Source organism: Parasteatoda tepidariorum, chromosome 4, assembly GCF_043381705.1.
Source record: "Parasteatoda tepidariorum isolate YZ-2023 chromosome 4, CAS_Ptep_4.0, whole genome shotgun sequence".
Lineage (NCBI taxonomy): Eukaryota > Metazoa > Arthropoda > Arachnida > Araneae > Theridiidae > Parasteatoda > Parasteatoda tepidariorum.
Genome location: NC_092207.1, coordinates 29942560 through 29969212, shown reverse-complemented (window position 1 = coordinate 29969212; position 26653 = coordinate 29942560). Strand labels below are relative to the sequence as shown.

General features: G+C 29.4%; 3 protein-coding genes across 3 annotated transcripts in view; 2 read left to right on the top strand and 1 right to left on the bottom strand.

Moving 5' to 3' along the window:
* Positions 1-317: 317 nt before the first annotated feature.
* On the bottom strand, positions 318-5604 carry LOC107456735 (gamma-glutamylcyclotransferase). Its single transcript, XM_016074687.3, has 3 exons — positions 5265-5604; positions 3337-3470; positions 318-652 (listed from the first exon to the last, which is right to left on the bottom strand). The coding sequence occupies exons 1-3, from the start codon at positions 5361-5363 to the stop codon at positions 382-384; spliced, it is 504 nt and encodes a 167-aa protein (XP_015930173.2). The 5' UTR covers positions 5364-5604; the 3' UTR covers positions 318-381.
* Positions 5605-5834: 230 nt separating this feature from the next.
* Positions 5835-19031, top strand: LOC107456733 (cilia- and flagella-associated protein 20). The gene is made up of 5 exons (XM_016074686.3): positions 5835-6138; positions 7453-7532; positions 7705-7816; positions 10464-10652; positions 18819-19031. The coding sequence occupies exons 1-5, from the start codon at positions 6055-6057 to the stop codon at positions 18939-18941; spliced, it is 588 nt and encodes a 195-aa protein (XP_015930172.2). The 5' UTR covers positions 5835-6054; the 3' UTR covers positions 18942-19031.
* Positions 19032-24056: 5025 nt separating this feature from the next.
* The window catches only part of LOC107456724 (membrane metallo-endopeptidase-like 1), a 60580-nt gene continuing 57983 nt past the window's right edge, over positions 24057-26653 (top strand). The window contains exon 1 of the mRNA XM_043047638.2: positions 24057-24212. The gene's annotated coding sequence lies outside the window, so the exon portion shown is untranslated. The remainder of the gene's footprint in view (positions 24213-26653) is intronic.

Genomic DNA, 26653 nt, shown 5'->3' with positions numbered 1-26653 from the left:
GCACCAATATACCGAGATTATTATCATATTCAGCATCCAAGAGCTCCACAGTAGGAAACATGGCGCTCGTCTATAGTGACGCGGTTCCCACTTAGGATATAGTAGGGGTCTGGATAGACACCAGTTTTTTTTTTAAAATAAAAAATCGTCTAACTGGACAGTCACGTTGAGAGAAAAAGCTAAACATTTCATATCTAATTTTTAAAAAAAAAAACATCCCCTGTTCGTCAATCAACACTTAAACAAGAAAAAAAAAAACATATCACACAAGATCGATAATTTTTTGTTTAAATAATATTAATGAAAAAAAAAAAACGTATTTCATAATTTAAATTTATTTCTTATAAATTTCAATCAAGTTTAACAGTTAGATAAATATTTTCAATAGTTCTCTTTGCTAGTTACTACATCACAATTTGATATAGGTATTTCAACTTTGCCATCATAGCCATTATCTTGAATGGATTCCAGTTTTTGAATATAGAATGAAGGCAAGCAATGTTCCTTAGCACCTTGTATAATCACATTTTTATACATAGGTGAAGGAAGATGATCACTGTTTTCATCTACCTGCATCTGATAAGACTTGCACATTAAAGTTTTTTCTTCACTGCACACTGGAATATAAATTTCTTGATATCCCCTTTCTTGCCTAGAAAAACAAAAATTATTGTTTTACATGTAATAAAAAGAAATTTGATTATCTACTTAAAATAAAAAAATACATATCTGAGTCCTAAGTAAGGGTGCAGTACCAGCAGTCCAAGAATGAAACTCATCTCATTTATCAGGGTGCGTAGCCAAATTATTCAACAAAAAATAAGCACCTTTTAAGCACTCAAAAAATATTTTTAAGAACTTAAAAAAAATATCATAATTAGGCAGGGTTAGAAAGTTTTTGACAATTGTCAAAAATCATCAGGGTTGCCACTCAAATCTGGAAAAAAAATTCCCTGTGTTTTCCCTGAACTATTATACACAATATAATAAAAGGAAACAACAATTACTGTGCTCTTTTGTGAGCTATATAGGGCTAACTATATTTATTACTTTTAATTGGTGGGAAAACAGCTGAACATATTTAAATAATCTTATAGTAAGTGAAATAGTTTAGTATAGCCGAAATATCATGGCTAGATATCCCATAGATTACGCTTTGAGTGGGTACCATATTTTGAAAGACAAAAATAAGAAACAAAATTCCCTGTATTTTCCCAGTTTGCAAGGAAAAAATCAAAATTCCCTGCATTTTCCCTGTTATTTTAGGTGATTTTTAAATTCCCTGTATTTTCCAGGTTTTCCCTGTTCTCCATGTAGAGTGGCAACCCTGATCATGAAATTTTGACTCATGTAAAACACATGGAGTTTTCAAACGCTGAGCCGAACTGACTATGCGTGGAAATAGATTGGGGGTGAATTAATTATAAAAACGTTGAATAGAACAATGTGAACTGTGTCTTTTTGCATAATTCGAAGCGAAAATCAACAAAGTAAAGGAAAAGTCTCATTTTGAAAAAGGGAAAATTAAGCACTTTTTAAAAATACCCAATAAAAAAAAGCACCTTTAAGGGTTTTTAAAAAAGGAAAATAAGCACCTTTTAAAAACGCTACGCACCCTGTTTATAAGTGGCCCATACTTACAAATCAAAAAACATTTTTAAAAAATGTTAAAGAAATTCTTTTTTTTTTCTTTTAAAAAAAACTTCCTCTTTTTGCTTAATTTAGAGATAGACTGCTTGATGATAAACATTTGAGCCTTTTTTAGTGATATTCAGCTAATTACTTTAAAGAGAAAAGTGTGTTTACCACTACAATTATTCAATTCCAATTCACTAGTATAAAAGGCATGTTAACTCAATTTTAAGTTGGAGTACCTTGTTCATAAATCAAAGCTGACATTTTCGATAACACTCGCCCCATATTGGTGATCTGGACGTGATCTGAACACGCCTACATTGACAAACATGCCCACTTCGATTTGAACACACCTTCTTTAATATAACGTCCACATTGAATAGTTGACTCGCTATTTGTGAACGTGACATTGTCCTCATCAAGCTGTTTCTCAGCAGCACATAATGTTGGCCTGTATAATTGCAACACAGGAGAGACCACGATCATGAACATAAAACAGCTCTCACAATCAGCACTCAAAATCCGGTGATCTTAATACAGCTCTTCCGGTTTCTCACAAAATAGCAATGAATCAACTAGTGGTATCCATTCATCCAATTCTATCGCAGATAAAATTCTAGTAGGGGAGTACTGTAGCGTGTCTACAACTTCAATTCCAATTCACTAGTATAAAATACATGTTAACTCGATTCTATGTTGGTGTACCATTTCATAGATGAAAGTTGACATTGGTGATAACACTGGCCCCATAGAGAGAGTAAGTTTGTATTTGCTGATAAATGCTTGAACTTTTTTAGTGATATACTGTTGATTATTTCAAAGATTTTTTTAGTGATATTCAATTGGCTAGTTTAGAAAAAGACTTAGCTTGTGCTTGACAATAAATGCTTGAACTTTTTTTAGTGATATACTGTTGATTATTTAAAAGACTTTATTAGTGATATTCAGTTGGCTAGTTTATCAAAAGACTTAGTTTGTACTTGACAATAAATGCTTGAACTTTTTTTAGTGATATACTGTTGATTATTTTAAAGATTTTATTAGTGATATTTAGTTGGATAGTTTAAAGAGAGACTTACTTTTTGTACTTGACAATAAATGCTTGAACTTATTTCAGTGATATTCTGTTGATTAATTTAAAGGCTAACTTTGCTTGCATTTGCTGATAAACATTTGAGCTTTTTACAATGCTGCCTTTGATTTTTACAATTCTGCATTTCATTCAATGCTGCCTTTGATTATTCTTTAATATTGTTTATGTCACAGATAAATAATTTGGAGATAAAACACTGAAGGGTAGAATTAGACTTTTGAAAGAGAAGGAATTAATTAAAAAATATTGAGATACCAATTATTCAAGATTTAGATTTTTCGTAACACAAAATTGAATTCAAATTTCAGATTTACATTCGTTTTTTAAAATTTATTCAACATATATACAGCACTAAAAAAATCTTGAATATTTATTAGTTACAAAACAATCGAAATTTCATTGAAATAATCAACAGTATATCACTAAAAAAAGTACTAACATTTGCTTTATATGAGTAAACATCATTTACAGAGATGAAAACTTGCACCACTTTGGGGGAAATGTTTTGGTGTATTTTTAATGATAATTAATGTGCCATTAAACATAAATATTTAATAATTTTCTTAAGAAAATCATATCAAAGAAAATAAAAAATTGCCTAGATATACCTATTTAAGGCATCTTCGTGCTCTTTTAAAATCTCCCAAACCACACCCCAGACGGAATCTTTTTCATTCTTAATAATAGTTGCTGGAGCACCTTTCCAAGAATTGGAATACCCGGTAAAAAGCAGCTGGTATTTCTGAAATTAACGTGATTTTAAATATATCTATACCTAAATTATATAAATACAAATTAAAACAAATTTATATACTTTTTAAGTGGTAGCAGAACTTTATTTATGTCACACTAGAGCTGCACAAATTGTACCACAAGTAATAATGACATTTTGTTAATTTAAATTACTTTATTTATAAAATAATTAACATGCTTCTTTTTTTAAACTTGTTCCCTAATTTCATTTTTACAGGCTTAAGGCTAATTACTGTATTCTATGAACAATATTCATTCCCATGTAGGAAGGTAATACATATTAGGGTAATTAAAAAAAATAAATTCAGAAATAGAAAATTTAGAAAAAGATATTATAAGCATCATCAAGGGTAAAAAATTACAGTTGTTGGGCTACTTTGATGAAAATGGGCTTGAATTTAGTATGAAAAAGGTTTATTTATGAAAAATATTTAAACCCATGATGGATGATAATATTATTAGAATTCAGAAAAATTTGAATCTATGAAAATATATTCTGAGCATCATAAAGGCTAAAAAACTACGCTGTTGGGCGACTTTAAAATGAGAATGGGTTTGAATTTAGTATGTAAGGTTTATTTATGAAAAATATTTAAACCCATGAAGGATAATAATATTATAAGAATTCAAAAAAATTTAAAAATAGAGAATCTATGAAAAGATATTATAAGCATCATAAAGGCTAAAAAAAAAAAAAACTACAGCATTTGGGCTACTTTAATGAGAATGGGTTTGAATTTAGTATGAAAAAGGTACATTTATGAAAAATATTCAAACCCACGAAGTATGGCAAGATTAGGAATATTCAAACAAATTTAGAAATAGAGAATTAAAAAAAAAGATATTGCAAATATTATAAAGGCTAAAAAACTAGGGTGGTTGGATTACTCGAGGAGAATGGATTAGGACAGAGGTACATAGAAAATTATTAAAACCCACGATGGTAATATTACAAGAATTCAAACAAATTTAGAAATACAGAATCTGTGTAAAGATATTATAAAATTCATAAACGTTAAAAAAACAACAAAAGAATTACAGTTATTGGACCACTTAATGTGAAAGGATGAGGACAGAAGTATATAAAAAGGTATTTTCAGGTACAGTTTAATGAGATCTCATGAAAGTCACAGATTATAAATGGCAAATTAAGGATTTGAAAGTTGTGAGGAGGCCACTGTAAATGGTTAAATTTGGCTCATTATACACTTTTTCCAACAGTGAGAAAATACCCACAAGCTGCGATTCATTTGGTGCATATAAAAGCTGTACCAATGCTGTGACATATTATTAAGATTTACAGATTTTATGAAAGATACTGCAGACATTTTTTTTTCTTACAGCCTTTCAAAGACATAAGTACAGGAAAAAGTTGCTTGATTGTGGTTAATTTTAAATATTATGAGTTGCCTTGAGCTACAGCATTATGCCAGATGGTACTGAATACAGCAAATCTTTATTTTGATGGAGTGAACATTGAAAGACATGTTTTACTTATTTCAATAATGCAAAGCCACCAGAAAAGGCAATGAATAATAATAATAAAAAAAATGGGATGTTTCCATATTGTAATCTGTTGTGCCAACTTTAACCTAGGCGCTATATAGATTATAAGCTTGGAAATTAAAAAAAAATGTAGAGGTGGCTACAAGTTATGGTTTTCCCTCCCCATTCAGTACTGATTAATTGATTCTTTTTTTTTTGCCACCTCGTAAGTAGAACGGGTATTCAGCTAATTATAGAAATAAAAAATTTGCAATCAGTAATCATAAAATAACTGTACTTCTAACTTTGCATTGCACTTATATATTGCAGACGGACAGTTAATAAGAATTCTTCGATTAAGCATATTGCTACCGTACGAAAAATATAAAAAAGACATTTTGAATAGAATGATTTTAACGTTCCTTCGAATATAAATTCTAAAATATGGAAAGATAACTTTTATTTCTGTAGAGCTATACTAATTTTGTAACATTCCAACTCAAATACAGTGTGACATTCAGAAATAGAGAAACATTTTAATGATTTAAAAAGAGAATTATTAGCAATATTTAGAATTTCACAGTTCGGCATTGCTGTCTACATGTTTGTTTATTTACAGATTTTGAAGTAGAAGTACAAGTATTTATTTCGAGCAATTCTGAAGTTTTATTCATTATACAAACTTTAAATCAGTACTAAGGTGATTTTAAATTAAATAAAAGTTTGAAGATATTGTAGTTCATCTTATGTTCTCTATTTCAATATTAAAAAAAATGAAGATATACTTTCAGATTTTTACGTTTATAGCTTATGGCAGCATGGTTTATGTCTGAAACTCAACCAAACTTTTTAATCTTTTTGATATTAATGAACTCGCACAGTATCAAAAGCATTCAAACTTATTGATATCTAGTTTGAAACTGAGAAAACTGAGTTGAAACGAACGAAATTTTATAAATGCTGGCATTCATAAATACAACACTGAGAACCGAATAAACAAATCATAAAGAATATTTGTATATTTGCGTTAGATCGAATTTAAAAATTATGTTAAAGATTTTAGAATCATTGCTAGAATTTAGTTAACTATGTTTAAAAATACATTTCAAAGTGGATTTTTATCCATTTTGTACAGTGTAGGAAGTAAGCCGTTACAAATTTGGGATAAAAAGGTAATGCATTTAATGTTCCAATTTTTCTTACAATGATATGAGTTTCTGACTGTTTTGTAATGAAATTAAATTTTAAGGAATTTATCTTTCTAAAAGGAAGATGCCTCGTTTGGTTAACAATTTATTTTAATTTAAAAAGTGAACATTTATTTAAAATAAAAAGGGAGGAAAGAGGTAGTTTCAACCAATTCACACTAAGTTAGTGGGATATTTCTGTAATGGTACCTGTTCACGCCATCTACAGTCGCCAAGACACCAAAATGTTTTAAGTTTGCAAAAATTTAAAAAAAAAAATGCATGTAGAAGCTTGTTCAGGGGTTTCCTCAAGATAACTTTTGGAGTTGGTTTTCTTTTGGAAGTTTTTTTTTTTAATGTTTTGTGTTTCTCATAGGCTATTGCATGGAAATTGTCAAACATAATTATTTTTGCGCACAGGTACTGGCACAGAAAACTTCCCCACAATTCTTTTTTATTGCTAGAAAAATATACTATACTCTTCATGTTTGTTAACGCAGAGAAAAAAAAAAGAATGATAGAGAAGTTTACATTAATTATAACTTTAGTTACTTTAAAACTATCTTTATTCTAATCTATAAAAAAACTGTCTTCTGGATTGATCTTCAAAATTACAAGGCTATGGAGTTGAACATTGGTAGCAGTCGTAAATCAAAAAATTGTTTCGGCTGCTGTACGACGGTTATAAAATCTAGAAAAATTGACATCCTTGAGTTCTGGCTTCTGTTCTTTAAATGGAACTGTTAGAACCAGTTGTTAATAAAATGTATAAAAAAAAGATTTAAGAATGAATTTTATTTTGTTGTGAAACATGAAGGCTGTCTTTCAAATATTAAAATGTTTTACAATTGAAAATCAAATATTTAGGAAATTTTACGTTTCTTAACAACAACACTGTTTCAAGCCATTTTATTTATTTTCTCATATTTTTACTATTTTACATTTTTCTCAGTATTATAATCTTTATAAAAGTATTTTCATACATATCTTGAATTATTAAAGGAGATTTTTGGAAAGACCTTTATACTAATACTTTTGAGTGCCTGCAAAACTTACAAAATTATTTTATTAATTTATTACAAAATTATTGCACGAAAAAAAATGTTTTAAATTTATGGAAATGTAGCAATAAAACGGGCCAATTATTTAGTGCACATATCAATATACCTCTATGCATGCTGATTCAAGAGGCCATTGACTTTTTGTCGGTAATAAATTTTGTTTGATAGCTATCCATTATAATTGTTTGATTACATTAAAGTTATTGCAATTATGTAATGATTTTACCGTTTTTAATAGGTACGAAATGGACATATTAAAAGGATTACTGATAATGATATCCAATCATTGGTATTAGAAATTGTTGGCAACAATGTTAGGTAAGGTTATGAATTTTATTTAGTTTTCTCATTTTCAAAGAATTTTTTTGCAAACTCGCAATATGCTAGTTCAAGTTTGTACCAATATTTAAAAATATGTTCTATTAATTAAGATTATTTTTAATAGCTAAATTATGCACTAAATGGTATATATATATATATTTTATTTTAGTACAGCTTTTATAACCTGCCCAGCTGATCCTCGTAAAACATTAGGAATCAAGCTACCTTTTTTGGTACTTATTGTCAAGAATTTGAAGAAGTATTTCACTTTCGAAGTCCAGGTTTGTAAAAAAATTTCNAATAAAGCATTTTTAAGATATGCAATACTTTTACTTTGATTTTGTAGACTTTGATAATTTCTGATATATATTTCATTATAATAAGTAGGTACATATTGAAAAAATTATTTTATAATAATATAATTATAAAGAAACTTTGAATAGTAGTTGCTTGATACTTGTTATTATGTTGTTTCATTTAAAGTCTTATATTGCTTATTATTGTTTTGAAGTTAAAAAAATTTTTTAGTATGTAATATTATTTCTTAATTACTAATTTTTTTTGTTTGTTAGTGATACAGATGTTTCTAATGTAGTATGCACTAACTGGTATATATATTTCTTATTTTAATACAATTTTAAATTTGTTCCTAATTGTATCTAAGGATGTAGGCATTAATGCATAGTTACGAATCAATGAAAGAAGTGTTTCAGACCTATATAATTGTTTTTAAATGAAAAAGATTATGACATAAAAAATTTAAGTTACTTCACAATAGGTATAATATTTCACTAATAATTTAGAAATTATAGGAAATATATATGTATATATATAATGCCTATTTTGTCATAACATCTAAAATAAAAGACAGTTACATTTTTCTATTATTGTTTCAAGGTGTCACTATTTTTAAACTCATCAATAACAATGTTGGATGACAAATTGTAACAGTACAACAACAACATTTAAAATTGTTCTATATATTGTTAATTTTTTTATTATTTTCCTTTAAGAGTAAACTTTTATAGCATATACGATTCAAGTAAATTAAAAATTAAATACCTTATAAATAACTCATTCTTGCATTGCTTCTATTAAGAAAGCTACTTCCAAAATTATATATATACGCACACACAGACAATTTATGAATTTATGTAGTTTAAACAATTTTGACTTTGAATTTCATGAATGATTGTCCTTTTTTTTTTTGCAAAATAAAAGTTTGATGTTTTTGATATGGGCATTATTGTATAAGGCTACAGTACCTATATATTTTGGTGGAGTACTGCTGCCAGAAAAATAGAATGTCTTTTGGAAGTAGTCTTGGATTGAGAAAAGACTCAATCTGAAATATCTGAAATTTTTAATGATGGTTAAATTTTCTTTTTAAGTTAGGAAATTTTCAATCGATTTCATTATAAAAATACTTATTTCCTGCAAAATGTTTTCTTAACTTGTTCTTTGTTTCAGTTACATGCCTATTTATATTAGAACACTACTTTAGTTATGCAGAATCTATTAACCCCTTAACGATCGGTTAATTTTCAAGAAAACGATCATAAAAGTCCCTATTTTTTTTTCTGAGATCCAAACATCTTGTGCTGACATCTAGTTTAAAATAAACTTATTTATCTACAATTACCTTAAAATATCCTGGTACTGCCATCTGGTGTGCAAAAGGAGAAATCATATGTTTTTCAGGCAAAAGAAATGAATTAGTTTTATTTTTATTGGCATATTACTACCGAACACTCCAGCCTGGAAATATGACGGGAACGAGAAATAGAGGGTGAAACCTCAACCCGTCATTTTCACTGGAGCAAGAAGGAAGGGTTTGAGCATAGCATATAATCAATTTATTTTTACATTTTAACTAGAATATTTCTCCTAAATAAAAATTATTTTTCTTTGAAATTATTTATTAATTGCTGATTTGTAATGATAGTAATGTTCAATTGGCATTTAAACATGGTGTAAAGTTACAAGAAAGTAATTATGATAGAATGAAAGTGTTTAACTTAAATTATGCTGTGGCTGTGAAATACTGCTTCATTTTATTTGAGAAATAAAAACAATTTAGACTGTTATTTTTCAATATTTTTTACTGTATTTAGTTTTCTTTGAGAAGAAAAACTATTTAAAGTTTTCCGTAAAAAAATTCAAAATTGAGAGATAAACTTGATTGCAAATCTTTCAATGTCTCGAAATATGCTGACAAATTTTTTTTCCATGCTATTTCAGTATTTTTTTAAATTCTAATTTGGTTACATGTCTGACAATTAAATTAGTATCTTTATTCATGCTTAGAGTTTCCAAAAGCGATTGTGTGTGTCATTTCTCTGCACTAAACCTTGGTCAGTTTCCCTCTTATAAAAAATTTAACTTTAAAAATTTTTATCTTTTGCTTAGATCCTGTTTCTATTCGATATCCTAGTCCATACTTCTGATATTATTACAATTCTTGATAAAATCTGAAAAATATATAACCTAATTTAATCAATATTAAATACAATAATATTAAAAATGTGGTGACATGTTACAGTAGTTTTAAGTAAAACATGTTATTAGTAATTTTATTAATTGTATAAGTATTGCATTGCATACATAAATAGAGTTTCGTAGAACTTATTTAAGTATTGCTATTCAATTACAGTCTTAATATTGCATAAAACGTAATCTAGTGCATATTCGTCATTTGTTTCAGTGCTCATATTTAATGTTTGACTTTTAGGGATAGATTAAAGAATGTTTTTTTTATTAAAATCATTTTTTTATATGGTAAGGATAATGGTATTATTAAAAACTGGAAATTTAGAAATTTATTTTGTCATCTAAGTTAGAATTCTTTTTATAACATTAAATCTACTCATAGTTTTTTGCTTTAAGTTTGTTATCTTTATGTTTAGCTATTAAAATTTTTTATTTCAGATAGTCGATGACAAAAATGTTAGGAGGCGTTTCCGAGCGAGCAACTATCAAAGTACCACACGAGTGAAGCCCTTTATATGCACGATGCCTTTGAGATTGGATGATGGTTGGAATCAAATCCAGTTTAATTTAGCTGACTTTACGAGAAGAGCATATGGTACAAATTATGTGGAAACACTTAGAGTTCAGGTAAGGACTTAAGTTATTCCTGCATTCTTTCTAGAAATGTTTAATTCCTGGTTGTTTTTGATAATTATACTGTTCATCTTTAATTTTTGTAATGATATTTAAAGATTGTAATTAATTTTTGAATAACAACATTGTTTGCTTGTTACTTAAATTATGATTTGATGTCTTTTTTAAAAATTAAAACAAATTTCAAGACTGAGGGCAAGCTCTGTTTGGCAGAAAATTACGGTTTACAGAGTCATAGGGCACAGGGCCGTCTTAATAGCAAGCATTGCCCCCGGGCACAGAAATATGTTTTGTGCCCCTATAAGATGTCATACTGTTTAAAATCGAACTAAAAAAACGTCACATACATAAAATAAAGCATTTTTAAGATATGCAATACTTTTAACAAACTTAAACATGTTTTTATTACCCCCAAAAACTCAATGCACATAAAATAAAGCATTTTTAAACGTGTGGTCCTAAATTAAAATGAGAACTTTTAATTTAAAACCCCTATATGCATAATTTAAAAAAAAATGAGATGCTAGGCAATTGCAATCCTCAAATAATAAAATAATTTTCAAAACCAAGAAGTTGATTAAAATAATTAAATTAAAAACATAAGATTATAACAAATAAAAAAATTCAAAAGGTATGAATTATTTAGTAAAACTATCAAAAAGTTAGTTAAATATCTTTCAATGCACATTAGATCAGACATAACCAGCTTAAAACTTGCTGTCCCGTAGTACCGTGTAATTCTAAACTCTTTCAATAATTGCTCTAATTACAAATACTAAACTGAGTTGGTGGTGGTCAAACATATTTAAAGACATTATGGCTTAAAGAGTTGAGTACCTAAAAACTTCATTTTAACTTAGAAAAATAGATTTCGATTCACTTTTTAAGTTTTCCTGGTGGTAAACTGTTCAAACTATTGATGTTTGCATGATAATCAATTACTATTTGTAGAAAAAAATTCACACTTTTTATGCGAGAATATTATTTTAAAAATTATATAATGCAATGTTGTTTATTCTTAATTTTTTTAAAATACAATTTATAAAAGATATGATTCTCAAGGCTCCCTAAGTGCTGGAGGCCCCCGGGTGTGCCCATGCTTAAAGACCGTACTGATAGGGCATGTGTCCTAGATCAGAAACAAATGATGGATCCACCATCTTGCATTATAATGTTCACCCAAATCTCATAAATTACAAGGAAGATAAGATCCCCTAAGATTCTTCTGTATAAGCTGTTTATAATGCAGAATATCTAGATACAGTTTCTAATCTTGTTAAGAAGGCATGCCAGATGGAAAATAGCTCTTAAAGTCACGAAATTGCAATAGTGCAAGAACATTTTGATAATGACTTTTATCCGCTTTATTATTATTTTTTATATTATTAGATTAACAATTTTTAATTCCATTAGATTCTATTCACATAAAAGTGATTGTATGTTCCTCTTAATCTTTTTAAATATATATAATTTTAATGAATGCCATCTTAAATCACAGATCTTCTTGAAAGTGGTCTTTTCAAAAATTTAGTTTTATTAAATAAACATATTGCATTTTCTTTATGTATTTTTGATTTTTGTCTTTTGTATGGAGATGTCGGCTTTTTCTGCTTTGTAGGCAAATTTTTTCTGAAAGTCAGCAAACTGTAGCTTTAAGAAGACGCTATACTACAGAAGAAACTTCATTGCAAATTCTCTTTAGCCTCCATTACTAATTTAAAATTTAAGAAGAAAAAATGAGTTTAGGCAAACCTAGAGTAAGCCATGTATTTTCAATTGCTAAAAATTGTTTTTTAAAGATATCAAAATTCAAACAGATTACTCGAAGAGAACTTCTCTATTTTGTAATCATAAGTTATCTACTCATAATTAATTTTCATTTTGATATTTTCAAAATCTCTTTTCAGTCTTCGAAATTTCATGACTTACTCTAGGTATGTCTGAACTCACTTTTTCTATACTTTAAATTAGTTATGGAGGTGAAGGAGAATTTGCGACGAAGTTTCTCCCATAGTATGGCATTCTCTTAAGAGGAAACAGCACAGTAGAAGCCTGTGAAAAAAAAACATTTTTTTAGAATGAATTTTACATTGATTGAGAAAAGCATAATTTATTTATTTTTTTAACTTATTGTCTACATTTTAATCTTCATTTTAGTGTTACAATTATGAAATTTAAAAAATTAACGCTTATATAATACAATGTTTATAACTTATTTTTTAAATTATCCATATCTTGCTGTATTTATAATTTGAAAAAAAAAAGTCCTTATAATCTGATTCTATTTTGATTTTTTTAAAACTACATGAATGTAGTTTTCATTGCATGTAGGATTTTAAATTTTTTTTTCTTAACAAAATGGCCGTGTTTTGAAAAAATAAATAAATCCAAAAATGGTATAAAATAAGTTTTATTTTGTGGACAACTTAAAACGGGTCAAACCAATTAAAAAATCCCTGCATCCTACATTTTTTAAATTATCCATATCTTGCTGTACTTATAATTTGAAAAAAAAGTCCTCAGAATCTGATTCTATTTTGATTTTTTTAAAGCTATATGGAATGTAGTTTTCATTGCATGTAGGATTTTAAAATTTATTTTTCTTTACAAAATGGCCGTGTTTTGAAAAAAAAATTCCAAAAATGGAGAAATAAATAAATCCGGACATGGTATAAAATAAGTTTTATTTTGTGGACAGCTTAAAACAGGTCAATCCAATTAAAAAAATCCCTACATCCATCAAAAACTATATTTTTGTGAACATTGTGGCAAAATTTGAAGTAAAATGGATTGGAAATTATATTAGTTAGATGTGTAGCAAATAAGAAGGCATAATTTTGAGTAAATTGTGTTTGAAATTTTGTGACCAATAATCCAAATAAATTTATAAAATTTTGCAACTAGCTATAATGCATGAATACCAGGTTCATAAGATGCTTCTCCGTCATAATTTTCAGCAGTCTTAAGTGATGGACTAACTATTTTTTTGTTGAACTACTCTCATCATGTGTTGCATAATATGTCTTTAGAATAGCAGTCGTAGGCAACGTTGCTCACCTCTGTGACTTTGGTCCACAGGTGCAAGGATGAATAGCAGCCAAAATTCTTCGGTCATCTTCATTTTGGGCATATTCTTTGGATACTGCGTGTACATTTATTTCTAGTTGTTTTAAATTTGTCAATAACCCTTTGTAACTTTCATTAAAAATTATTCTAGCTAAATAAGTTGCTGTTATGTTGAAATTTCCATTAATTCTTTTTCTTTCATAATTTAAGCAAATTATTTTAATAAAATAGTAAAATCGGCAGTATAGGAGTTAGCAAAATCATGAATTAACTGATCGCATATGTTCATTTATCGCACAAATTCAATTGTTTATACATGTCACAGATCCTACTGCATCATGTGCCAAATTTTTAATTTTATGCTGTAATCTTTACATTTTTACCAAAATCAATTCAATATTTTAGTATAATAATCTTATAAGGATAAACTATTAAAAAATGCAATAACATTTGTTTTCAGTTTTTGAAAATTTTTGAAATTTTTATTTATTATTTTACTAATTTTAATTTGTTTTCTTCTTTTTAATAATAAATTCTCACTTTACTACAGTAAAGCAGGAATAAAGGTAATTTAATTACTATTTAAAGTAATTTTTTCCATCATTACCTATAAACAATTCAAAAGCTCACATAAAACACCACATTGTCCCAATTGTTTCAAATATGAGCTTTTTAAGGTAATGGGGTAGCTAATTGAGATTTCGTAAGCTGTAGTTTTTAATTCTCAACCAGTTGATAAAATCTCTTTCAGGAAGTAGAACAATTGACATCCCAGTATATAAATAATTTCTTTTGGACACTTTCTTTAGAATGTTTTAAAATTTTAGATCGTTATTTTAAAGTTTTTTTACAAATGATTGATAATTTTTAGTTGTATCTATGACAAGAACATTATTCATGGCGCATAGCGTTTTTAAAAAGTGCTTGAGGGTGCTTATTTTTGATTTTCCTTTTTTAAAAGCCCTTAAAAATGCTTTTTTCATTGGGTGTTTTTAAAAAGTGGTTAATTTTCTCTTTTTGAAAATGAGATTTTTTTTTCTATCTCGATTTTTGTCATGTAATATGTAAAAGCGTGCTTTTCACATTGTTCTATTCAGCATTTTCCCAATTCAATCAACCACGATCTATTTCGGCGTACCGTCGGACCATAGCGTATGAGAACGCCAATCATTTTACATGTTTGATGAAATATTTGTAGGTCCGCATGTGTTTCTACTGACCTGGGGTTGGTGAGATTATTGCACTTTCATGTGCAATGCTGCTGCATTTTGCAAGATATTCTCAATTTCAAGCTTCACTTTCCAGCCCCTGATATCTAACTGAAAAATCTCTTGATCATTTTATAATGGCAAATGTAATCAAGAAAAGAGTTCCTTGTCAGAAACCAGTTAATTTATCATAATCATGTAAAGTCTTTGAGAATTATTTTGCATTTTGTTAATGTATATGGTGCTTAAAAATATTTTTTGAGCATTTAAAAAGTACTTAAGAGGTGCTTAATTTTTGTTGAAAGATTTGGCTATGCACCCTGTTATTTTTATTCAGGTAAAACCCTAAAAAATTGCATTTATAGTTAAAAATATTATTCTAATTGATATTTTAAGAATCATGTTGCATGTAGTGTTTAAATTAAAATGTAGTGTTAAGTACTAGTTTTCTTATATTTAGCATCTATTAAAAAGACGTGTTTTAAAAGAAACCTTTATTATATTTATATACTTTAAACATAAATCACTATATGCCCACAAAAGATCTGCTGAAAGGTCTATAATTATAAAGCTGCATTAAAGAAGCCATCTTAATAATATAAAAAGAATTCTAAACATTCAAATAATTAGCTATGTCAGTGGTTTTGAATTTTTTTTTCTGTTATAGAACGTGTTAATGATAGAACTTCTTATGACAGATCCCTGAAGTTATTAATAAAGTTCACTAGCACCAAAATATGCTAACCAAAAAAGATTATCAATTATTCCAATCAAAAATTCATAATGACTGTTGAGAATGAAATGTTTTAATCCTTTTATCAGTAATAGTAAAAAAATTTAGTTTTTTATGTCAGGCAGCTGAATTTACAGATCTGGTTTGCATCTGAATTTGATCTTGGTGTTATGCATAAGATGAATTATGATTTTCGAAATAGAACTGCTATACGGTTATCAGAGAAATTTTTTTTTATTCTTGATTTCGATTATTTTATTTTGAATTAAAATTTTTGAAGAGAAATACTCGCGGAATTTTTTTTATAAGAGCTTATCCTTTTCATTATTTTTTTAATATATTGTTATTGGAATTTGTTCTTAATTTTTCAATTTCTTATTTCATTTACATGGTATTTAAATAACGTCCTAAAGTTAACTGAAATATTTAATAAATTATGAATTATTGATTGGATATACATATTATAACGGGTTTCAAAAATCATTAGTGGTTTAAAAAGAAAGTCCTAAATTTCAGAACCCTTGTGGCCCTTCTATGGGACCTTAGAGTTACCTGGAACATCTTTTAAGAATAGCTCTGTGAACATTTCCTTATATAGGATGAGATTTTTTTTCTGTTATGAAGTGGAATTTTTGTTTTCAGAAAATTCGTTATAAAAAGTGCATTTAAGAAAAATAAATAATGCAATGCGGTTTTTTAAATTTGATTTGCAGTGGCTTAGTTTTTTAATGCTGTTATTTTTCCAAAAATTAATTGTTTTTGCTCAATATCAAATTTGTTTAGAAACTTAAAAATAAAAAAATTAAATTCAAGCAGCCCATTTAATTTTTTAAAATTATATTTTTAAACAATTTTGTTAATAAATTAATGTAATGATATGTTTTAGATTTCCTGTAATGACATTTATAAGGAAAGAAAATGTTTAAATTTTTGTTACATAGACTATTTTGATTTTTCAGTTTCTAAATTTTAATACACTAGAAAACCTCCTTTTTTTCTTTAAACAGAAAATAAGTTTATAAATTATTAGCTATATTTTAAAATAATTTTAAACTATAATTTCTATTTCAGTATATTGTCTAATTACTGTTAAATATATATTTATTATTATATGTATAAGTATATGTATTTTGTTATATTTATATCTTAGTTTAATGTTTCAAGAAATTTTATGTGCATTATGATTTCGTAATTAGAATACTTAGCTTTTTACAGTTTTATCCAGTTTTGCATACTTATTATGTCTAAAGCCAGTTTTGATGTCAAAAACAATATCATATACCATAATAAAGTTAATAATGCTTTTATGTTAACAAAATTACAGTTTTTTTTTATATAGCAAAATATTTTAGACATTTATTTATATTGATTTTATTGCAATATATAATGAAATAAAAAAAAATTATAGTTTGGCATATTTTCATTTGTTATGGAAATATAGTATTCAAAGGCTGAATTTGAATAATAATGCTTCCAATTACAAGACAAGTGAATGAAATATTTAACTACAGGCATTTCTGTAACATTTTATGCAATATTAAACACAAAAATACTAGATATTGTTCTGTTAAGCAGCTAAAATACTTTGAAACTGAAAATCAAGATTTTCAATTGATCTTTTTTAGTAAATTCCTTCACTAAAATGTTTACATCCCCACAGATGCAATATATTTGATAATATATTATCACAAAATATGAATATGCTTGTAAGATATGAATCCTATTTCTTAAATTATAATGGAATTAACGATTTTTATAAGTATTGTTATTTACGTCACTTACAACATGAGATCAAAATTTAGTCAAATTATTCAAAGTGTGTTTAAAATTTAAATTTAAAAAATAATTCTTTCCAGATTTATTAAAAAATAGTAATTTATTCTTCTATGTACCTCTGAGAAAACTGAAACGAAAAAATGTTTATTAAGCATGTGCTACGTAAATTTCAGATAGTTATTTTAGTAGAAATTATTACCTTTTTATTTATTACAACTTTATAAAATGTGGAGCTGTTTGTTTGATGATCCTTTTTGCATTGAAAATGAAATCAGTATTATATTATTCAAAACAAAGTGCACTCACAGCATATTTTAAAAAGTTTAAAACTTTTGCCATCTTTAAAAAGTTAAAAATTTTTTTTTGTAAACTCTTTCACAAATAATTTGCAGTAATAGGCTGAGATGGCTGGGCCATCTATGGAGAAGCTCTGGAAATAGTGCCATGAGAATAGTCACCTTTATGAACCCCGAGGGGTCACGTCCCCGAGGGAAATTTCCTACTAGATGGCTGAACGACACCGAAAATGATTTGAAAACCCTAAAGTTTAGAAATTGGAAGGGAGTTGCCATGGATAGGAAGCGCTGGCATTTGTCAGCTGTTGAGGCAGTCAAGGCCTGCAAGGGGCTGTTGCGCTGACAAAGAAGAAGAAGAAGACGAAAACTCTTTGTTCCCATTTTTAAAATCCACCCATTATAAATTCATATTTTATTTTGAGCATTTTCTAAAGGTCTTTTGTGTGCAAAGGTTTGCCTGCAAAGGTCTAACCTCTATGCTTAACTGAAGAATCATTTTACTATTCTAAGTTTTGCAACCAATATCAGTGAAAATAAAATTGTTGCATATTACATGCTTGTTTTTTTTTTATCATCATGTTACTAGGGGGGATGTTTCATACTGGCATTTATGCTTGACAGTCACCATAAAAGAGTTAAGCATTTTGTTAGATTAAGTGGTTTTACTTGGGAAAGTCTAACCTCTATGCTTAACTGTAAGGATCATTTTACTGATTGAAGTTTTGCAACCAATATCAGTAAAAATAAATTTTTACATATTACATGCTTGTTTTTTCATCATCACGTTGCTGGATGGCTTGGGGGAGATTATAACCATTGTCTCCAAAATAATAAATTTTGAAAACTGAGGATTTTTAGTTTGATAACCATTGTCTCCAAAATAATAAATTTTGAAAACTGAGGATTTTTAATTTGATAACCATTGTCTCCAAAATAATAAATTTTGAAAACTGAGGATTTTTTAGTTTGGCAAACTTAAATGCATGCTGTAATTCTGTTATTGCTAAGAGTGGTTGCATTGTAAGTTGAAAAATTAAAGTAAAGTTGATGAGTGTATAAATTTTCTTCTTACATCTTTCAGATACATGCTAATTGCAGAGTACGCCGAGTATATTTCTCAGATAGGTTGTATTCTGAAGATGAATTGCCAGCTGAATTCAAGCTGTATATTCCTGCTCACACTAAAGTCAAGGCCTCTGCATAATCACACGACTCACCGTTTTTAGTGATAATATTTTGTACTTGTGATTTTCTTGTTAATCTATATTTGTCAATAAATGTTTTATCTAAATCATATGCCATCTCACTCTTTGTCTGTAGTACAGATGGTGTTCACATTTGTTTTCGCATCCAATTTTGCATTGTTGCCTATGCATAAATTGACAGTGTTTATTGTTCGCAGCAGAGTATTCATAACGAAATGTGAATACTCTGCATTGAACAATAAACACTGTCAATTATGAATACTCTGCAGTGGCGTTCAGAGAAGGGGTAAAAGTCCTAAACCCAGGCTTCTAGCTTATAAAGGAGATTTAAACCTAACCTTATTGCTTTTATTTTTATTATGATAAATTTTTAGCACGAAAATATGCACAATATTTTATGTAGAATAAAATGTGATTTTGATAAAGATGTGCCAATTAAGTTTTAAGGTTATTGGTATTTAAATGTTCTTTACATTTAATTAAAAATTGAGAATATTTTATTAGAAATCATGCATTTTATAGTACATAAAAATGAATTTAAAGTCTGGATTTTATTCTTTTTTTTTTAATTATTCAAATTTTTTTATCAACTTTTTTTTGCTTCTGCAGGGGTTTCAATATTATTTTTTTCAATGGCATCTGTCAGTATTCTGATTCCACTCCCAGGCATCTGAATGAACTCTTACCCGAGGGGCAGTGGGTGAGGGACAGGAGAAGTATTATTCCCCTTTTTGTGGGGGAGGAAAGAGTTAGAAGAAAAGGACTCTCTCCTGAGAAATGAGATTTATTATTGACATGATTCTGATAGAGTGTAGATGATGAAGAGGAGAGTTCCAAAATTAAAAGCTGGATTTAGTTTTTATTTTATTTAAATTTTTGTTGAATTGAGTACAATAATCCAAAGTCTATACAACAAATATAAGCTGATATAAGTCCCTGTCATCATTCTGAGTGTTTCAAAAGACGAACCGCAAATAAAACCATTCCTCAAGGAGCACAGCATTTAATCAAGGAAATTGCCCTATGCTCTCATGCATCCCCATACCTCTGAATACCACTTACACTGTGTATTATGTTCAAAAAGTTATTGCTGTTTTTGTTTTATGTAATTTGGCAGAATGTGCATTTAAAACATTTTCTTAAAGGAATGTATTTGTGGTTTTTGCAAGTGCCATAAATTTAGTGTATGTTTTATTGGTACAAACCTGTGTACAGAGCCGCGATGGCTCAGAGGATAGAGTGTTCGCCTTCCAATGAGGTGAACCGGGTTCGAATCCCGGCAATGACTGGGATACGAATTCCGCATCCGACTTGCACTGACCACAGTGCCACTAAATATCCCCAGTGGTAGACGAATCATGGGTTAGAGTCCCCTTGCCGTCAGGCTAACCGTGGTTGGTTCTTGTGGTCTCGTGGAGCGAGGGCTCTATTCACTGAGTCACTATGACTCAAAACACAACCTTTGATTAAAATCGGTGAAATAGTTTCTGAATTATCAAATTTTAAAAAGGGGTAGATTTAAACTTTTAAAATTTTTATTTTACTATGCAAACTACTTTTATTTTATTTTTGCTCCATTAATTAAATAGTTATGCTCTTAAGTGTTGGATAAGTGGCTTAAATTTTAGAACATTCTTCCATTTTGCTACCATTTTGTAAAATCTTTTTTAATTGCTCTCATTCCTTAAACAATAGCATGCCTAATGATATTGAATTATAAGTTATTCTTTTTTTGATGAGACGAACTTCTAAAAACATGTTTTACTTAATCTAAGAACGAAAAGCCACCCAGGAAAAAGAACAAATAATGAGTAAAAATATTCGAATTGTTAACTCAATTATTTCTTCTAAGATAATACCAATAAAATTTTTTTTATTTAAGTCTTTGTCGGATTGATACCAGTTCTACATACAGATTTTAAAATTTATCTTATATATGCAGATTTCTAAATTATTAATGTTGTTGTTGTAGTTAATTTACGTCGCACTAGAGCTGCACGATGGGTTATTGGCGACGGTCTGGGAAACACCCCTGAGGATGATCCGAAGACATGCCATCACAATTTTGATCCTCTGCAGAGGGGATGGCACCCCCGCTNTTGTGGAAAAGCTCCTGGAAAAATTGTTGATTATACCAATGAAGTGTTAAAATATTTTTTAGAATAGTGTAATCCGTGCCTTATGGTAAGGCATATTGGCATGATATGTGTGGAGGAGGGAATCCTAATATATGCCACATGAGTTAGTGCTGGTGAGAGGAAGCTCACGTCTAGCGGTCACACGTGGTATGGTATAATATTATATGGGGCAAGATGTTAGCCCGTGGTAATCACTGATGTGCAGTTTGCTTGTGTGATGCTAGTCCCCTCGGACAACTTTTTTTTCATATGTATTCCTAATGAATGTGTCATTTTTTGTAATTTTTAGAAATGTTTTTTTTATCAAGTCCCTTAAGGACTTAATCCTTTTTTTGAAGTAATTTTAATAAACCCAGTTATTTAACCTAATACCTTAGATAGCATGTATTTTCTTGTTGTGTGATGAGAGTGTTAATTTTTACTTTGCAGATGAACAGGTAAGGTATCCCATGCTGGAGAATCGGTGGATCATTAATAATTAACTTAGTTAAGGGAATTAATACACAACGCGATGTTAAATTTTGGGGAATATACTATACTAAACGGCACACTGGTCGATACGAATTCCGCATCCTGCTTGCACCGACCACAGTGCTGACGTGAAATATCCTCAGTGGTAAACGGATCATGGGTTAGAGTCCTCTTATCGTTAGGATATTCGTGGGAGGCTTTCTTAGTTTTCCTTTCCATGTAACGCAAATGAGGGTTAGTTTCATCAGAAAGTCCCCCACGAAAGCAAATTTCTCTCCAAATACTTGATCCAGGAGTTCCCTTGTCAACTGGATTGGATTCAAAATGACAAGGCTACTGAGTTGAACATTAGTAGTCGTAAACCCGAAAATTGGGTGGGCAGTTGGGACAACGACAATTGGGACAACGGCAGTTATAAAATAAAAAACATGTGTATAACTGCCATCTTGTTATCGATAATAATACCGTAAATATGCCCTTCAGATGTTTGTCTAAATTCCTTGCAGACACAAAAGAAACAATCAGATGAAAATTTTCGTTGATCAACAATTATAAGTTGAATTTATTAATGGATTAAGCAATTAACTTTAATTTTCGCTGGTATCCATTTAACTCAAATAAAAACGCGAGTTTCTCAAAATTACCTCACCACTCAACAAAGTAACCCAATTTTAAGATAATACCAATTTAATTTTTTTTATTTAAGTCTTTATAGAATTCATATCAGTGTTACATACAGATTTTTAAATTTATCTGTTTTATGTACAGATTTTCAAATTATTAATGGAATGAGGCAGTTACAAATATTTTTTTCCGCCTAGTTAAGGTGGCAAACAAACGGTGGTCTTGGGGAAAATTATTTTATATATTTTTCTAAAATTATATTGATTAGGATAGTGAAATGATTATAAAGAATGATATTTAATATCCATAATAAAATTACTCAATAATAACAAATATGATCTCCTTATATAAATAATATGTATGGTAAAATACATTTTCATTAGTCGCGGTGGTTCGGGAAATAGAGCGTCCGCCTCCCAATGGAGTGACCATGTTCGAATAACAGTGGTTAGTTGATACGAATTCTGCTCCCGACTCGCACCGACCACAGTGTTGACGAATTATGGGTTAGAGTCCCCTTGCCGCCAGGCCAACAGTGGGAGCTTTTTGTGGTTTTCCACTCCATGTAACGCAAGTGCCAATTAGTTTTTATCAAAAAGTCCTCCACGAAGGCTAGTTTGTACCAATGCTTGATCCAGGAGCTCCCTTTCTTCTGGGTTGAGCTCAAAATTACGAGATTACGGAGTTGAGCAATGCTAGGCGAACTCTGCTTTGGGTCGGATGTTCAACGCCGTTGTAAATGGAATAAAATAGAATATTGACTTTCATAAAATAATATAAAATATAAAGAAAAAAGGTAAAATTTTTTTTCAAACGCAATATGTATTACACTATTTTATATCAAGGGCGATATAATTAAGGAGACTTCGTCTATATTTGATATACTGTTATTCGGAACTTTTTCTTTATTTTGAAGGTTTGATGAAAAAGATTTAAAATGAGAAAAAAAGTCAAGAAAGCATGCCAGTCCTGAATGCGTATGTAAGTACAATAAAATGTCAAATTAATTCTTAAACCCTTTAGGCCTCACCAGGACATATATGTCCCGTCGACGAAAGCACCACAAGGACATATGTGTCCCGTCAAAAAAACCAAACCTATCTCATCCCCTTCTAATTGCCCAAAATAGGTTTTTAATTCTATTTTCATGAAATGACCATTTTTTCTAGCTGGGCAGTTCAGGGGTTGGACAGTGATAGCGAAAAGGAGGCTGACTCCGTCCCCTTTCGCTGTTAGGCTAAAAAAAAATATTAATAATCGCTTTGTTGGGAGAAATCAAACAGTGGCGCCATCTTTTAGAGTAAAGCATAAAAAGAAAATAGATAGTAAAGATTGGAAGCCAAATGGAGTGAGATCTATTGGGAAATAAAATTATATTATAACCAATGGGAGGAAAGCAGTTTTTTCTTTTCTTGATATTGCATTAAAAACATTTGGTTAATTTAATTTCCTGACTAATGAACTAGAAAACAACCTCACATGCCCCACCTGAATTACGGTACCAAAAAAAAAAAAAAAAAAAAAAAAAAAAAAAAAAAAAAAAAAAAAAAANAATAAAAAATGAATAAAATAAAAAAAAATAATAATTCGGAATTCGCTACTATTGACGTAACTATTTACGCAAATATTTTTACGTAAAAGAGATTCCTCTCTAACTGATTACTAATTACTATTTTCGAGCAATTTTGTAGAAAAAAATAGAAAACATTAACTCTCCCAAAGCTTAATTCCCCTTTAAGATCGCAGTGGGCGTATGTTTTGTTGTAATTTGTTTTCAGCACTTTTTCTTTCTCCGAGGACATTATTCAATTTATTCAAATCGAATTCCGGGTTCTTCATTTCAACAAGAGTTGGATACCATTGTGCAGCTGATGACGTCTTAAGAACGGAAGCGTCTCAAGGTCAGTGTCGTCCACCATCTCAATCAAATCGCTGGGCTCCAAAAAGACCAAGTGAAAATTAAACCTAACTGTCAAGTAGCAAAGCACTTGGAAGACTTGACCGCAACTTTCAAACGACCAACGTCGTTCCAGAAAGGTAAGTGATCTTAGAATTAATCATGAAGAATTTTTTTTTTTTACTCAAGTGAAAATAAAAAATTTAATAATTTGTATTATTGTGATCCAAAAGATATTAAAGGTAAGATGCTCTGCTTTTACTTCCGAATCGCTCTTAATTTTGGATCCACGTTACGATTACGCTATTATTTTTATATCAGGCTTTTCATGGCTTGGGAGAAATTAAACCGTTTACCTGCCTGGCATTTATTTTGCACTAAAGGAAAAGAGTGCCTTGATGAAAAATGTGCTTGCAAATTCGCATATAAATTAAATGATAATTTTTTTTTTGGCATCGCAATTAATCGTCACTCTGACATCGCGATATTTTGATGCATCGTGATGTTTCCGTGCATTAATGTTTTATATTTAGCTCTGCGTAAATCCGCAATTAGTAAGTTGCATTTTTTTAAAATAAACTTTGCGTTTTCTTATAATTATTTCACAATATTTAAAGACGCGTATGTTTGCAAAATGGCGGTTAAAAAACATTAAACGATTGGAATGATTGCAAAAAAATCAATAAGATTTGCACACTCACAGGATCACATTCGGATTCGATTCTCAATCACATTCGGATTCATTATGTCAGCAAAACGATGAGTCACGATGTAAAAAAAATCGGGGAAAGATCATCGCCTCAGCTATCACGGCACACTCGGCGGAAAATGCTCTTCGTGCGAACTTGCAGACATCGATGTGCTATCGTGAACACATCACGCGCGTAGACATCGATGTCATCGATATATCGGGAAATATCGTACACATCTCGGTAAATCACAATTTCCGATGCTTTGTAAAATTACCAATCCAAACATCGGATTGGCGATGATTGCATAGAATCGATATTTTCCGATGCATGCAAGTATCACAGATGCAATTACCTGACCTTAAATATATCTGTTTAAATTATTTGTGTTTAGAGGTGAACAAAATACTTTTAATCCTAATTTATTAAAATATTAATACATAACCTTAGCAGCACCCCGGGAAAATATTTTATGAGAATCCGTAGTGGCCGGAATCTCTGTAAATAATAACATGTGTAGTATTATTAATAATATATGTAGTTATATTTGTTATTAATAATATATAGAGTCATATTTTGATCTGAAATTATGCATTAGCAAATTAAAAATTAATGGTTTTGAAATTAATTATCAACTTAGTTTTATAACTGATTCATCATCATTTATTTTTGAAAGTTGCTTATAACGTCACTGGCAAATGTTGAGTAATCGTCAGGTGGGAATGGGTTAATTTCTTAAGACTCGAAGTACACATTTGCGCAGGTGTTGTTGTTGACATATGCCTTTTTAGGAAGAGGGGGTGCGATTGTTCTTGTTTTTCCAGTGGCGCCTTCTATGGCCAAGAATTCGACTTCTGCCACACCATACGTCACACCCGTTTATAGGGCGGATCCATTCATACATCCATTCATTCATTCACAGATCATAATTTTGACCTGAATCAGAGAACGATCGATCTCCAATCCAGTACCCCCAAAGGTATTGATTTGTTATGGGATCATGGGGGACTTTGTGACCCCGATAGATTTACGTGCATCAGACACCATTTGCTAAACTGGGAGTCTTCGGCCGGCGGGGTTCGAACCCACGAACTCTCGGACATGGGCCCAGCGCCCTACCGACCAGGCTATCACGGCCTTGCGCAGGTGTGACCCGGCTAATTCTGGGTAACCAAGACCTGGAAAAATTAAAAATAGTGACTAATGGTGAATTGTTTTCATAGTTAATTTAGCAGTTCGAGCTCGTTGCGCTAGCTGATTGGATACTCCTTTCTTTTATTTTAACTTTGCTGGTATTCATTTAAAGTATGCAGTTCGTTCTAAAAATTCGTAGTATACACTTGCTGCGATACTTTTCATTTACTACTTCTTTTTTATTTATTTTATATACGTTACGATTTGATTTATATACATTTTAATTCTGCCTGGAAATCACAGTTGGAATAAATAATTTATAAAAAATTTTCTACATAAATTTCTGTGTTTGTAGATACCAGAGTTGAAGTCCTTTATTCGAACAGGGACCCGTAAATTATATTAAAAACCAAAGAAAAAAACATTATAAAATAAAAAATAGTATTATAATAAAGCAGGTAAAAATGAAGATAGTATATTAAAAAAACAATTAAAAATTGAATCAATGGGTAATGTATTTGTGTCCGATTTTCGTTCATAAATCGCATTTTTTTCTGTGTAAATTAGCATTGTTTAAACTAAAATACAGCTATTACATGAGCATTTGTTCGTTTATAGGAATTGCTAGTTTATTTGCTTATAAGAATGACAGTAAAAACACTTGAGAAATTTATCATCATTATTTAAAAAAATAGCATATAATTATTTAAAGATTAGTTCTTCTAATTCTAATTATTAAGTAAATTTTTGAAATCACG

Excerpts from the sequence above, each read along its gene's own strand:
- LOC107456733 (XM_016074686.3), top strand. The coding sequence starts at position 6,055 with ATGTTTAAAAATACATTTCAAAGTGGATTTTTATCCATTTTGTACAGT. Across the intron at positions 7,533-7,704 it reads ATTGTTGGCAACAATGTTAG|TACAGCTTTTATAACCTGCC; the intron begins GTAAGGTTATGA and ends ATTTTATTTTAG. Across the intron at positions 7,817-10,463 it reads ATTTCACTTTCGAAGTCCAG|ATAGTCGATGACAAAAATGT; the intron begins GTTTGTAAAAAA and ends TTTTTATTTCAG.
- LOC107456735 (XM_016074687.3), bottom strand. The coding sequence starts at position 5,363 with ATGTCTTTTTTATATTTTTCGTACGGTAGCAATATGCTTAATCGAAGA. Across the intron at positions 3,471-5,264 it reads AGTGCAATGCAAAGTTAGAA|AAATACCAGCTGCTTTTTAC; the intron begins GTACAGTTATTT and ends CGTTAATTTCAG. Across the intron at positions 653-3,336 it reads CACGAAGATGCCTTAAATAG|GCAAGAAAGGGGATATCAAG; the intron begins GTATATCTAGGC and ends TTGTTTTTCTAG.